The sequence below is a fragment of the Argentina silus genome (genome assembly GCF_951799395.1).
Source record: "Argentina silus genome assembly, chromosome: 7".
In the NCBI taxonomy this organism is placed as follows: domain Eukaryota; kingdom Metazoa; phylum Chordata; class Actinopteri; order Argentiniformes; family Argentinidae; genus Argentina; species Argentina silus.
The window spans coordinates 4,868,004-4,881,743 of record NC_139661.1 but is presented as its reverse complement, the minus strand read 5'-3'; the positions used below and the strand labels follow the sequence as shown (position 1 = coordinate 4,881,743).

At 44.3% G+C, this 13,740-nt stretch overlaps 1 protein-coding gene across 2 annotated transcripts; it reads left to right on the top strand.

Moving 5' to 3' along the window:
- The first annotated feature begins 90 nt into the window (after positions 1-90).
- Positions 91-13,704, top strand: araf (A-Raf proto-oncogene, serine/threonine kinase). 2 transcript variants are annotated; one of them, XM_083673721.1, is made up of 16 exons: positions 91-114; positions 1,354-1,558; positions 1,936-2,039; positions 2,601-2,703; positions 2,903-3,057; positions 3,628-3,732; positions 3,919-4,063; positions 4,665-4,692; positions 4,812-4,939; positions 5,045-5,247; positions 6,030-6,206; positions 6,602-6,648; positions 7,062-7,180; positions 8,194-8,325; positions 9,037-9,171; positions 9,423-13,704. In XM_083673721.1, the coding sequence occupies exons 2-16, from the start codon at positions 1,448-1,450 to the stop codon at positions 9,561-9,563; spliced, it is 1,833 nt and encodes a 610-aa protein (XP_083529847.1). In that variant the 5' UTR covers positions 91-114; positions 1,354-1,447; the 3' UTR covers positions 9,564-13,704. The 2 variants fall into 2 exon arrangements, with proteins under 2 accessions (XP_083529847.1, XP_083529846.1); XM_083673720.1 differs by having other exon boundaries at positions 4,662-4,692.
- The last annotated feature ends 36 nt before the right edge of the window (positions 13,705-13,740 follow it).

Here is a 13,740-nt window from a genome sequence, read left to right as displayed (position 1 = left end):
GGGATTTTGGCTCTGATTGGGCTGGAAAGTGTCAATGAAATCTGGCAACACTGCTCCCAGAAATTCTTGACAGATCCAACTTCAGATTGAGAGAATTCAAGATGGCTGCGTCAGGTAAGATTATTCCAGAACCAAAATTGCAAGAAATCCTTTACAGATGACTCACTTTGATGTGATCCATGTTGAACAAAGCAGTGCCGTGTTTGATTGTTTAGGTCAGAGTCAAACAAGGTTTTAGTAAGTTAGAACAGAATAAGACAGGAGAAGCACAGCTAACTAGCAAGCGAGCGCTAGTAGCTAGGTACCCCATCCTCCTAGCTAGTTGGCTAGCTAATCCCTTTCCGCCTCATGAATAGCACCACTTACTCGAACGTGAAAAAACATCTGACAGGAATTAAGAAACTATTTATAATTTAGCCTCGTCGACGTGGTAATGTCATTCCATCAAACTGATTTGAATCATAAGTAGACGTCACTTGACCACGGAGACTAATGGCCTTAAAAATTTCGAAATGTCATATTGCTAAGCAGTCAAATCCTACTAGTATGCTAAGCTAAGCTAGCTAGCTTCCTTGCCAGACAGCTCGCTAACGTTGGGGACTTAGCTAGCTAGTGGTTTTTCAGTTTGGAATGTGACGAACCAGCATCAAGTGTCTTGCATAGAAGTAAACAATTGTTCACGACCGCACAAAGTTAAAGGATCGAGTTGTAGTGAGCTATTCTGCATAAAGTTGCATCTAGCCTGCTAAGCTAACAGGTAGGTGAAGTGTCAAAGTAGCATAGCCAGTTGCCGAATACAATTTGGTCATTGCAAACGTTGAACAACGTACAATATAACTACGTGTTTTTTTATTTGTAATAGCTATGGAAGTACGTTTGGCAAAGTGTTTTGCTGTGGTTGTCACTGATACACTACCACTACATCTGTCAAAACTAGACTCTTTGCTTATTTAGGCCCTACCTGTTGTTTACCTCCATATCTGGTACTAGTGTGGTATTTACACCATACCAACAAGGTCTGCAAGTTTGTGTTATTGATTTTAATTATGTTCAGTCCACTAATGATGAAAATGCACTGACACATCAAATGCAAGGCTACACCTATTTGCACCAATTTCAACCCTTGGCACACTGCAAGTTTCACAAATGGCCAGTTCCATGGATGTGAACGTCAAGCCAATTAACTCCTAAAACCTATGACAATGCAAAAGCTTGACACCACACAATGTTTTGCATCGGCTTGAGCAAGCATGTATGAATTTGAAAATGCTGTCATTTGAAATGTGGAACTTATTTTACATACAAGAGATATAAACTTGCGGTGATATGGGCTATACTTTGTGCTCATTTCAGGTTCCAGGTAAAGGGCTCAGTTCCCCAGTGCATGAAGCTGTCGTACAGTTGAAGTGTCTCAGTGCTGCTCCCCCTGCTCCTCCTGCCTCTCATCATGTCCTCCACCTCCTCCTCCTGCTCCTCCTCGGGAGAGACCAGTCCAGAGGATGTGCCCCGAGGCGGGGGCACCATCAGAGTCTACCTCCCAAACAAACAGAGGACAGTGGTAAGACATTCAAATCACTTCAGAGTTTTCAGCCGAGTCGTTTTCATCTCTCTCTCTCTCACACAAGCGACAAGTGCCCTCAACAGGCTTTTCATAATTCACAACTTTCTAATGACTAAGTCATCAGCAGACAGTTGGTGTTACATGCCCCAGCTGGCGCCTGTTCCCGTCACATTTTTTTTCTCGTTTTTTTTCTTCTTCCTCTGAGAAACAGTTTTTTCCTACTTGTGCTTAATTATGTCCTTGACATTTACTGTATTTGATCATGTGAAAGTAGCGCTCTTTCCCCGCAAGTAGGTACTTGCACACCCTAGTTGTAAATTGCTGAAAGTCGTCGTGCGGCTCACCTTTGTTCACATAATATGACTATCCCCCAGGTCACTGTTCGCGCTGGGCAGACTGTTTATGACAGCCTGGATAAAGCCCTGAAAGTGAGGGGCCTGAGTCAGGACTGCTGCGCCGTGTTTCGGCTCCTAGAGGGGTAAGTTTATTTTATATATATATATATATATATATATATATATATATATATATATATATATATATATATATATATATATATATATATGCATGCCATTTAGCTGACGTTTTTATCCAAAGCGACTTACATTGCAGTGAGTGCATACATTTTTCAGTATATATGGTCCCAGTGGGAATCAAACCCACAACCTTACGCCATGCTCTACCGACTGAGCCACTGAGGAGTTTGTCGGTCATTGTCCTCTCCCGATAGTGTGTGCCAGTGTGTAACTCTCTCTGAAGGGTGATCTCTTACGAGCGTCCTGCTCCTGGAACATGAATCCCTTTGAGTGTCTCTCTCTGTGTCATCTTTAATGCCTCATTCTAATATCTTGTGTTTCTACCGTCACCATGTATAAAGGCTAGTGTGTGTGTGTGTGTGTGTGTGTGTGTGTGTGTGTGTGTGTGTGTGTGTGTGTACAACACGTCAATGGGCTCCACCAGTGTGAGTTAATGGTAGCTTGTTGTCTGTGAGTGGTGCGTTTCTCCTCCTTTCCTTATTCATCCATGTCTCTCTCCGTAGTCGCAAGAGGCTGACGGAATGGAACACTGACATCACCCCGCTGGTAGGAGAAGAGCTGCTGGTAGAGGTGTTGGATGATGTCCCCCTCACCATGCACAACTTTGTAAGTAACCGTTGCAAATGTTGTACAGTCGCAGACACTTAATTTTCCAGTGGTTGGAAGAAGAAGAAAAAAAGTATTGCATCATCGTTGCCCCTTGTGGGGATAGCCTAAATAAAGTTTGAGTGATTTGAAGTGAAGCTTGTCTGTAGCCTGTAGCACTTGAAATCAACCGCTGTCGCTTTTTTTTTTTACTTGACAGGTACGGAAAACGTTCTTCAAGTTGGCCTACTGTGACTTCTGCCACAAGTTTCTGTTCAACGGCTTCAGGTGTCAGACGTGTGGCTACAAGTTCCATCAGCACTGCAGCAGCAAGGTCCCCACGGTGTGCGTGGACATGGACACCATGACGAAAAGGTCAGTCTGTCAAGGGCGTTGACATGCAACCAGGTTGTTCAAAGGTTGGATACAACAGTGTGGATGAGTCCATGTAGTTTTTTTTGTTATTAGAATATTCAGATCCCCCCTCATGTTTTGTTCAGATACATGACCCCCCTCCTTGTTCTATGTTTGTGGCGAGAGGTGCATACAAAAAGGCTTTTGTGGCGGAACTGTGTTCCCTTTTCGCAGCAAGATACAATTGCACACTTTTGGTTCCATTCTGTCACAGGCATTCGCCAGTTGGATGGTTTTCTAATGATTACCATGGCAGCATAGGGGCAATATTCAAGCCCAATATCATTTGAGCTGTTATTGCTATTGTACTGGCGGGCACACATCATCAAATCATTGTTTGTACTGGCACTTTAGACCCTGAGACAGAAAGGTACATTTGCTGCACGCTACTTTTTCAAACTGTTGGCCGTTAGCTAACAGAAAGCCTTGTTGAACACACCTCGGGTCTCGTATTACATTCTGTCATTCCGTCAGTATCGTGTGCTCTCATGTGTGAACTGTACCTATACGTGTACTGTGACTTGCGTCCAGGTGTGTGCCCCATCCTTGCCCAGATGAATACCCTCAAATCTCCATACTGTTGCCTGACAACTCCATATCCCAGAGCGACGTAGCCTTAACCCCAGATCCTGCTGGGTAAGCCCGTCTTCTACGTGACGATCAGCACAGAAACAAAAATACTATTGGTCTTTCTGAAATGAGATATGAGAAAGTCTTTAGGGGGGGGGGGGAAACATTTTGATATTGTCTTGGAAGTCACGTGCAGTAGTCGCTATGATCATGTGTTGCGTCTACCCAACTTATACTGACGTGCCTCGGCAGGCATGGCCTACTGTCCCCGACCTCGGCCTTCCGGTTCCCCCTGCCAGGAGCAGACGGCCAGTCCCTACAGAGGCACCGCTCCACCTCCACCCCCAACGTCCACATGGTCAGCACGGTGGGCCCTGCCGGCACCAGCATCATAGAGGTGAGGGACCGGGCCGCTTCCACACCGCATTACACGCTACGCTTAGAGGCCGCTCCGCCAAATACGTTTGCTTCAGTGCGTTCCCTTCCCTTCCCTTTCCCTTCCCTTGAGGAGGGAATCCCCCCCTTTTAACCCGGATGTAAGATGGCGGAGATTCCGTTCTGTTGTAAGCGAGGGGGAGAATCGTGTTCTCTCCAATTACCCCCTTAGCCGACCAATAGCCAACCAAAACAAATAAATCCCTTCGACATGAATGGTATTCCACAATTCATAGCAATTTATTCAACCCGCCTCTTCCTCCCACATTTTCAATGCAATTCAAAGATGTCTGGCAAAGCACCTGGAAATGTAAGTAGCATGCTATATCTACTGTTAAGATGCAGTGTATTCTCTTTGCAATGTGTATAGCTAAGTAAGTTGTACAATTATAGCGTTTTTTATCTTTCATTTACTCCCCTCTTCACCTGGGTAGGGTTCACTTGCAGAAACAGTTGGACGGAGTAAGGGAAGGGGTTGTGTCACTTTGGAATGGTAGCGGCCCTTGCGTTTTAGGATTGTGTGGTTAAATGGTTATGTTGTGTCTCTTCTTTCTCTTTAGGAGGCGTTATTAAAAATGAATAATACAATAGGTGAGATTTGTTTCCCTATTTATTCTTTCAGTATTTTACATTATTCATTTTTTCACAAACACACGTATGTTTTGTTATTATGGCTGACGGCTCCTCATTGGCTCTTGTTGTGTACTCAGGCCCGGAACCCTCACCCAAGCCCTCGACCAGCCCACCCTCTTTGGGCTCCCCTGGCAGGAGACCCCCCAAATCCCCCTCAGAGCACAAGGAGAGGAAGCCCTCCTCATCCGACGACAAAAAGAAAGTGGTAAGGATCCGTAAACCCCCCCCCCATCACCCTTGACCATAAGTCACAGGTCTTGCCTTTTATGTCTTTGAGAATGGCGTTTGACGTCCAGGTGTTCTGTTTCAGCACCGCGGCGGTTATAGAGACTCAAGTTACTACTGGGAGGTCCACTCCCGGGAGGTCACCATACAGAAGAGGATAGGCGCTGGCTCCTTTGGAACCGTGTTCAAGGGAAAGTGGCACGGGGACGTCGCCATCAAGATCCTCAAAGTGACAGAGCCCACACCTGAGCAGTTGCAGGCCTTTAAAAATGAAATGCAAGTCTTGCGGTGAGTTGGCTGTCGTCATTGTTTGATGAAATGACAAATGAGTGGAAGCTGCTGCCACTGAACCCCTCTGAATGTCTTCTAATATACACTCACCGAGCACTTTGTTAGGAACACGATACTAATACTGGGTAGGACCTCCCTTTGCTCTCAAAACAGCCTAAATTCTTCTTTGCATTGATTCCACAAGATGTTGGAAACATTCCTTTGAGATTCTGGTCCATGATGACATGATTGCATCACGCAATTCCTACAGATTTTTCAGGTGCACTTTCAAGCTGTGAATCTCCCGTTCTACCACATCCCAAAGGTGTTCTATTGGATTCTGATCCGGTGACTGGGAAGGCCACTGAAGAACACTGAACTCATTGTCATGTTTATGAAACCAGTTTGAGACGACTTTTGCTTTGTGACATGGTGCATTATCATGCTGGAAGTAGCCATTAGAAGGTAAATTGTGGCCATGAAGGGATGCACATGGTCAGCAACAAAACTCAAATAGGCTGTGGCATTCAAGCAATGATTGATTGGTATTAACGGCCCAAAGTGTGCCAAGAAAACATTCCCCACACCATTACACCGCCTCCACCATGAGACGGTGTACAGGTGTTCCTAATAAATTTCTCAGTGAGTGTACATCCTGTAACCATGAGCGACCACGAATGTGCTAGAACTGTTCCCCTGTGCGTGCGGTGATGGAATAGTGGGTGAGATAAGTGACGGTTTGGAGCCTGTGTGACTAATGCTGTCGGTGTCTTGTTGGTTCCCCCCCCCCTCCCCTGCAGGAAGACACGCCACGTCAACATTCTGCTGTTCATGGGCTTCATGACTAAGCCCAACTTCGCCATAATCACACAGTGGTGCGAGGGCAGCAGCCTGTACCGCCATCTGCACGTCTCCGAGACCAAGTTCGACACCATGCGGCGCATCGACGTGGCCAGACAGACGGCGCAGGGCATGGAGTAAGACCCTACGTTGAATTTGTAGTTGACCCGTATTGTGAAAAAAGGGATAGTTCACCCAAATGACAACATCACATATTTGGATTCCTTACCCTGAAATCCACACTTTGGTTCTGTTTATCCGAGCACTCTCGCTAACCGCTAACTGATGGCATTTTTAAACCAAAACCGATGGTAGTCATTATACCCTAAATTAGCATGTTTTAAATGCCATGCCTAAATCGTCCCAAATTCTCTGAAAAGACTCAAATGACTTGATTTTGAAATGACTTTGAGATGATTCAGGCATATTCTTTTTTTTAATTGCACTTGTATTTACTTGAATACATTTTTGAAATAATAACATGTGGCTTTTCTCTCTCTCTTCCCCCCCCCCCCCCCCCCCCTTCTTTCAGTTATCTTCATGCCAAGAATATAATTCATCGAGACCTGAAGTCAAACAGTATCCTATCTGGTTGTGCAGGGGTGTTTTACTGTGGCTGCCAGTAAACAATAACCACAAACAGAGGAAGCCTCGTTTTTCAGCCTTAGCTCTGTTCTCTTCTCTGCAGCTCACCACAAGCAGATCATGAGGCAACAGTGACAACAAATTGACACATCTACATACAGGTTTCAACACTGTCACTTTAGGCCAAGGATTGTGCCTTGTCCAATCCCCCCCCCCCCCCCAAAAAAAAAGGGCACAGCTTTCCAGGGGATGCTATCGTATATGGAACCGTTTGATTTTTCAAATCTTGTTCATGTGATGCATGAACAATTCAATAGTTTGTTTATTTACTTATTTATTTATTTTCAAGTGTGTACTGCTTCTCTAGCCCCCCCCCCCTCCCCCTTGTTCCTTAGCTCCCTTGTCAGACATCTTTCTCCATGAGGGCTGGACTGTGAAGATCGGGGACTTTGGTTTGGCCACTGTGAAATCCCGCTGGAGCGGCTCCCAGCAGGTAGAACAGCCCAGCGGCTCCATTCTGTGGATGGTAAGAGAACCAGCTGTCAGACTAGATGTAGCCGTGTGGTAGCGCCACGTGTCTGTCTGTGTTTGTCCATTTGTACTGTGCACTGTATATACACTCACCGGCCACTTTATGAGGTACACCTTGCTAGTACTGGGTTGGACCCCCTTTTGTCGCCCATCTGCTTCAAGGTTCGACGTGTTGTGCGTTCAGAGATGGTCTTCTGCATAGCTTGGAGTTACTGTTGCTTTTCTATCATCTCAAACCAGTCTGGCCATTCTCCTCTGACCTCTGGCGTCAACAAGGCATTTTTGCCCAGAGAACTGCCGCTCACTGGATATTTTCTCTTTTTCTGACCATTCTCTGTATACCCTCGAGATGGTTGTGCGTGAAAATCCCAGTAGATCAGCAGTTTCTGAAATACTGGCACCAACAACCATGCCACGTTCAAAGTCACTTTTCAAAGCCACGTTCAAAGTCACCTTTCTTCCCCATTCTGATGCTCGGTTTGAACTTCAGCAGGTCGTCTTGACCATGTCTACATGCCTAAATGCATTGAATTGCTGCCATGTGATTGGCTGATTAGATATTTGCGTTACCGAGCAGTTGAAAGGGTGTACCTAATAAAGTGGCCAGTGAGTGTATATACCGGTGCATTCAAGTGCTTCCTCAGAATCCCCGGAGTTTAGGATATTTTTTGCGTAGGGCTCCCTATCAGCTAATTCTGTGATCGCTCCGAGTGGGGGAAACTCTTGAGGTCTCAGAGGTTCACGAATTGCAGCGTTACCTATTTCCAAAGAGCGCTTGAATGCAGCTCATGCCTAGTGGTTTCCCAGATGTGTTCAGGGTCTAAAAATGTAGGGCGTACTTTCTTCTACGCAGATGTCTCTCATCACAGTGCTGATCAGACTGTGTTTCCATCACTGTGGTCCATCACTGCCTACACTGTTGTTCATCACATTATGCAGCGTACCTTGATTGATTGTTCTACTGTGTGTGTGTGTGTGTGTGTGTGTGTGTGTGTGTGTCTGTCGCAGGCCCCTGAGGTGATCAGAATGCAGGACACCAACCCTTATACGTTCCAGTCAGACGTGTACGGCTACGGAGTGGTGCTGTTTGAGCTGATGTCAGGGACTCTGCCTTATTGTCAAATCAACAACCGAGACCAGGTGACCATGCCACACTTTTTAATTTTTTTACCTCATGTCAATAACTCTGATCTGCCCTGGTTCACACCCCCCCACCCACCCCACAGATCTGATAGGACAGGGCGTGTAAGGTACGGTAGCTCCACCAGGTTTTCACCGTCACACCTTCCCAGTCCTATCAGATCTGTGGGGAGGAGTGAACGAGGGGACACTTTCCTGGAAGGAAACGTAGGATACTTTGTGTTGCTAAAATGCATGTTAATTCCAACACAGGGTCATTCTGCAAGCTTGCTTCGATACTGTATCTTGTTCTTTTACTTTACTTTATTGATCCCACATGTCAGTGAAATATATGACTGAAATGCATGGATATTTATTTACAACATACAATAATGCAATGCATGAATAAACTACATGGATGTTTATTATTCTCTGTCAAAATAAAAAGTCAAATTATAAAATCCCATATTGAGATGATTCAGGCCAAGGCCATGATTCAAAATTTGAGTCAGTTAGAGGTTAGTCAAAGTGCCCAGATAAACAGAACCAAAGTGTGGATTGAATTCTGTCCTTGTCCATAGAACCAAATATGCGATTTTGTAATTTGGGTGAACTTTTTTTTTAACGCCTGATTTTAACTGAGTTCACACTCAAAACCTCTCATACATCAGAACATATGCTGCAGTGGGTGTTCCCAGAGGCAGATGTTCACCAACTCGTCCTTCTTTTCAGATAATCTTCATGGTTGGGCGTGGCTACTTGTCTCCAGACCTCAGTAAGCTGTATAGTACCTCACCTAAGTCCATGAAGAGGCTCATCATTGACTGTCTGAAGTTCAAACGCGATGAGAGGCCCCTCTTCCCACAGGTGAGAGTGCAACAGCAGCATATTTTGATGCTCATCCGTGAGGTATTTGTGTCTCCATGATGTTATTCGCTGTGGTGATGGGTCTTACTTACTTGGTTTTCAACTTTTTCCATCGTACAAAATGTTACTGTGGAAAAAGTAATGATGCAAGCAATGCCATCTGATAGAACTTGAATTCTACCAATGTACCGATATTCAAATATTCAAAGCTTTGATTTATCCTTAAAAAACCGTCTGTGTGCCTCCCCTAGATCCTGGTATGCATCGAGCAGGTCCAGGACCTGTTGCCAAAAATCGAGCGGAGTGCCTCTGAGCCCTCCCTGCACCGGGCTGTCCACGCAGAGGACCTGAACCCACTCCTCTTCCACACCACTCGGCTGATGCCCCTGTGAGCCCAGGGACCCTGTCTGAGATCGAGAGAGAGAGAGAGAGAGAGACCATCACCTTCAAACGCTGCATCATTCCCAACCACAGGGAAGCACTGACAGCTGCCCCATTCCAACACGCATTCCCCTCCCTCCCTCCCCCGTGGAAGTGGAGCGCCCCTCACCAACCGCCCCTCACCCACCCTCAACTAGAGGATACTCCCTTAGGACCTCCCAGACACACACACACACACACACACACACACACACCCTGACCCCTCAGACTCTCCCTAAACACCACAACCACACCGCTACATCTGCAGCTCCAGCACCCCCCTCTCCCTCTTCTCTGCTAACAGACACAGACTCACTGGAACACACACACCTTGTGACTCATGCCAGAGCGCACCCCCCCCCCCCCTACATTCCCATACTGTAAATGCCTGGCTATGGGATTTCTCAAGGCTGCTTTTTGGAGGGGAAGTGTTTTTGTATTTTTTATCCCAGCGTCAGCGCGAGGCGAAGCGAGAAACGGCTGCAAAACAGTTAAAACGACGATCGTATTTGTAGTTCCTTTTGTCCTTTTCGACTAGAACGAGCGTATTGGTAAATCCTAGCATCATGCAGTCTTAGAATATGAACGTGGGTTGGAATTGCTGCTACACAGCGTTGACAGGCCCCCGAGGCGTGGGACTCCAGTACACTGCAGCGTCGTATATATGAGTACATTTTTTTTTTTTTTTTTTTTTTTTTTCTCTCAAAGGCAGTGTAGACACAATGAAATGTATGCCCAGTGCAGTGATCTCACTATTTGGCAATGAAACCTGTAGTCTTATTCAACAACTGCAGTAGTATTCTCAATGTTTTTACATGCCTAGGGTTTTCTTGACGACATTGCACAATGGAGCAGCCACAGGCCCAACTGTATGCTATTATATGTGATTTGGACATATAATATTGAATATTTTGATTTCTTTTTTTTTTTTTTGGTAGCAGTTGTACGGTCTCATGGGGTTGTCCAGGATGTTGCTCACATATCATGAGTTGATGTGCAATCTCCAAATATGTTCACTAACAACGTGGCTCAGGTTTGGTTTTTTACTGAGGATCTCCCCAAAAAGTAACCCTAAGTTCTTAGTTTGTTCTCCAGATGTGCTCCTTATGTGGGCATGTCCATGACCCTGATTGTCTCTTTACCATGGGGGGGAATGTTCACTGCCCAGATGTATGGTATTTTGTGGTGCAATGAGCACAGTTTGGGACGGGTGTTGAATGTTTATTCAGACAATGTGCTAGCTTTAGCAGATATGGCTAAAACAACCTGCCTTAACTAGAACTCGTTGCTTTTTTCTGCTCATTTCCTTGCGTGATGTATGTGTGAGGATTATGGAGGTGGTTGAAGTGAAAAAGTGTTATTTCGTCTCGACTCTAAATTATCAATGTGGTTGTTTTGGATTCCTTTTTTAGGATGGGCTATGAACTATCAATCATGTGATACCTAGTGTCAGCTTTCTTGTCGGCTCCTGATAGAAGAAACTGTGCATTAACTTGATTTTAGTTTGGAACAGTTACAAACAAATATAAGCCATATTTGTTGCTGTTTTTTTTTGTTTTTTTTTAAATACTGATTATTGTCTCTTAGGCTTTGACAGGCCACCAGGAAATAGTTGTCGTTAAAGGTGTGCTTTCACCTGTTTATATGGCTCGTGATTATTCTCCTTTGTTCTGCTTTTAACTAAAAGTGAATGAAAAACTTTTTTTTTTCTTTTTTTTTTTTAATATAAAGAACAGCAATCACTTCGATTGAGCGTTGTCAGTACAACACAGCCAGCTTACCTTGTGAAAAGATGATTGCTTGCTTGTTTGATAATAGCAGCGGTTGTGGTTTGCTTGGACTCTCACTTAAAATGCATCGATTGTCGTTATTATTGAGGCTAAGAAGACTGCTCCATGGTGCAATGGGGAACGGATGGCAGGTAGTGGCTTTACACACAACAGAGCCGATCCGAACCGTACTGTGCTGGCACGGATAAAAACAAATTCACAGCGTCGTTCCCGGCACTGTTTCAGCAACTAATGGTGAATGCGGACCCGGGCCAGCCCAGTGCAGCTAAGCTTGGCTCAGATCAGTTCGGCTCTGTAGTATGAATTAAGCCATAGATTACTGCATGCTGGTTTCCAGAAGAATCATCAATGTAACTTGGGTTTTTTAGTATCATGCCTAATTTGACCTAACAGTAACTGTGATCTGTACCCATAAGGGGTCTGAGTGTTCTGTACTGTATGCTGGCAGGGGCCGGACAGTAGAGGGCGTGCTTTCTCGATACTGTATTTGACGTAACAAGTGTGGAACTTATCATGGGTCAGTGGTTACACAACAAGCATAACTGACAGCTTTTATGAAAAGCAGATATACAGGTTTTTAACCGCAATGTTTAATGTTTTTAAAAAAGGGGCTGGGTTACCCTACTTGTTATTTACTCATTCCAATTATGTCGGTGGTTATGGTTGGGCTTTTGGATGGGGTTCGTCTTGGGGTTTGGTAGACGAGGGTCGGGATTGGGAAAGACTGCATTTCTCTCATCTTTATTTATTGATGTCAATTGTCATTGCAGAAATCTGCTATCATGGACCTTTTGGGGGGATTAAATGTTTACTGAGTGAGATCACTCTTTGCAGCATTTAAGTGGTGGTTTTTGGTTCTCTCTTACTAGAATGTCCTTCAAGGCATGGTACTGTCTCAAACTACTCTTCCAAACTAGCTTAACATTGCTGATACTCATACTCATGCAGGCGCATTGAATTGGCTTTTAATCGCAACCCTTCGGCATCAAACTAGATAGATACTCTATCATTTAGTTCACAGATCAAGTCCAAATTCACTGATATGGGTGATATGGGTTAGAAATGTCCTTGCGTAATAGATGTGTCGTCCTCCAATGTAGCACTGGCCACAGACAAGCATTCTTGTACTAAGGTGGAATAACGTGGCGTACACCCTACGCTAGAAACCCATCAGTCTCCTGGAACTTGGGCTTCTGTTACCAAATGTGCGTGGCAATGTTTAGAACTCCACCTGGACACAGCAAAGTGGAAACCATTTGTCAGACCGTGCTACTGTAGTCTAATTGGCATTTATACTGTTGAAAAGAATGAAAGAAAGAAGAAGATATTTTTTTGTGCACATATACAGTAACACAAGCTTGTCCTATGATGTATAGGTGTTAGGTTATACACAAGTAATTGAATGGCCCAAAAGGCTGTTGAATGAAACATATCTTTCCAAATGAAATCCCTTTTTTAATAGACTTGTAGTGATATAGCTAGCGATGAGAGATTGTCTTATTTTGTAAGTATACAGTGCGTTTAGAGGTGTCCATGATACAGGAATTAGGCTAGTCTAGCGTCTTATGTTTGGTGACATTGCTTTACCATAATGTCAAAGTAGGTTACTGCTGAATTGATCTTGAATACGTGTCACTTAGAGGGACTCTCTGTGGTGGAGGGCTCTGATTCTTTCCTAACTTTCCCCATTTGAAAAGAGGACATTTTGTTGCTTAAAGAGAACACATTGAACATTTCAGTTTAGTTGAACGCATCCCTCTCTCTCCCAAAGAGGACAGTGTTTCTTCTGTTGTCTGTTCGCAGAAAGGAGGGGAAAAAAGTGCCACATTTACTGGAATTCCCCCGTTAAAAAAAACAAAACAGAAAAAAGAACGGACCTCCCCTGAAATAGACTGCAATAACGGCATGACATCGACGATACCACTTACTGTGCCTCTGTCACAGGGTCGTCACAGGGGGTGGCGTGGGAAAAGCGGACTTATTCAACAGCTGTCTATTTTCGGAAGCAGAACAGAGAATGAATGAGCGGTGTCTGAGTAGTTTTGCATATCTCTAGGTGAATTGCAATAATTGTGTGTATAGTTTCTGAGGTATCAGGGGTGTTCAAGTTTGCAATAAATGGTATATTCTGCTGTGTACAGTTACATTTTTTTAAATTACAAAATTGTACTTGTTTCTATTTTTTGTGTGATGGTTTCAAAAAAGAACAAAATTATTTTAAAAATGTAAAGGAAATTTTAGTATTTTTTTAGGTTTTTTTTTTTTGTCTTAAGATATTGAGGATGCAGGATTTTATTCTTTAAATAAAAATGTGGAATACCTATGTGGACACTTAATGTGTCTGTGTTTTCATTCCTTA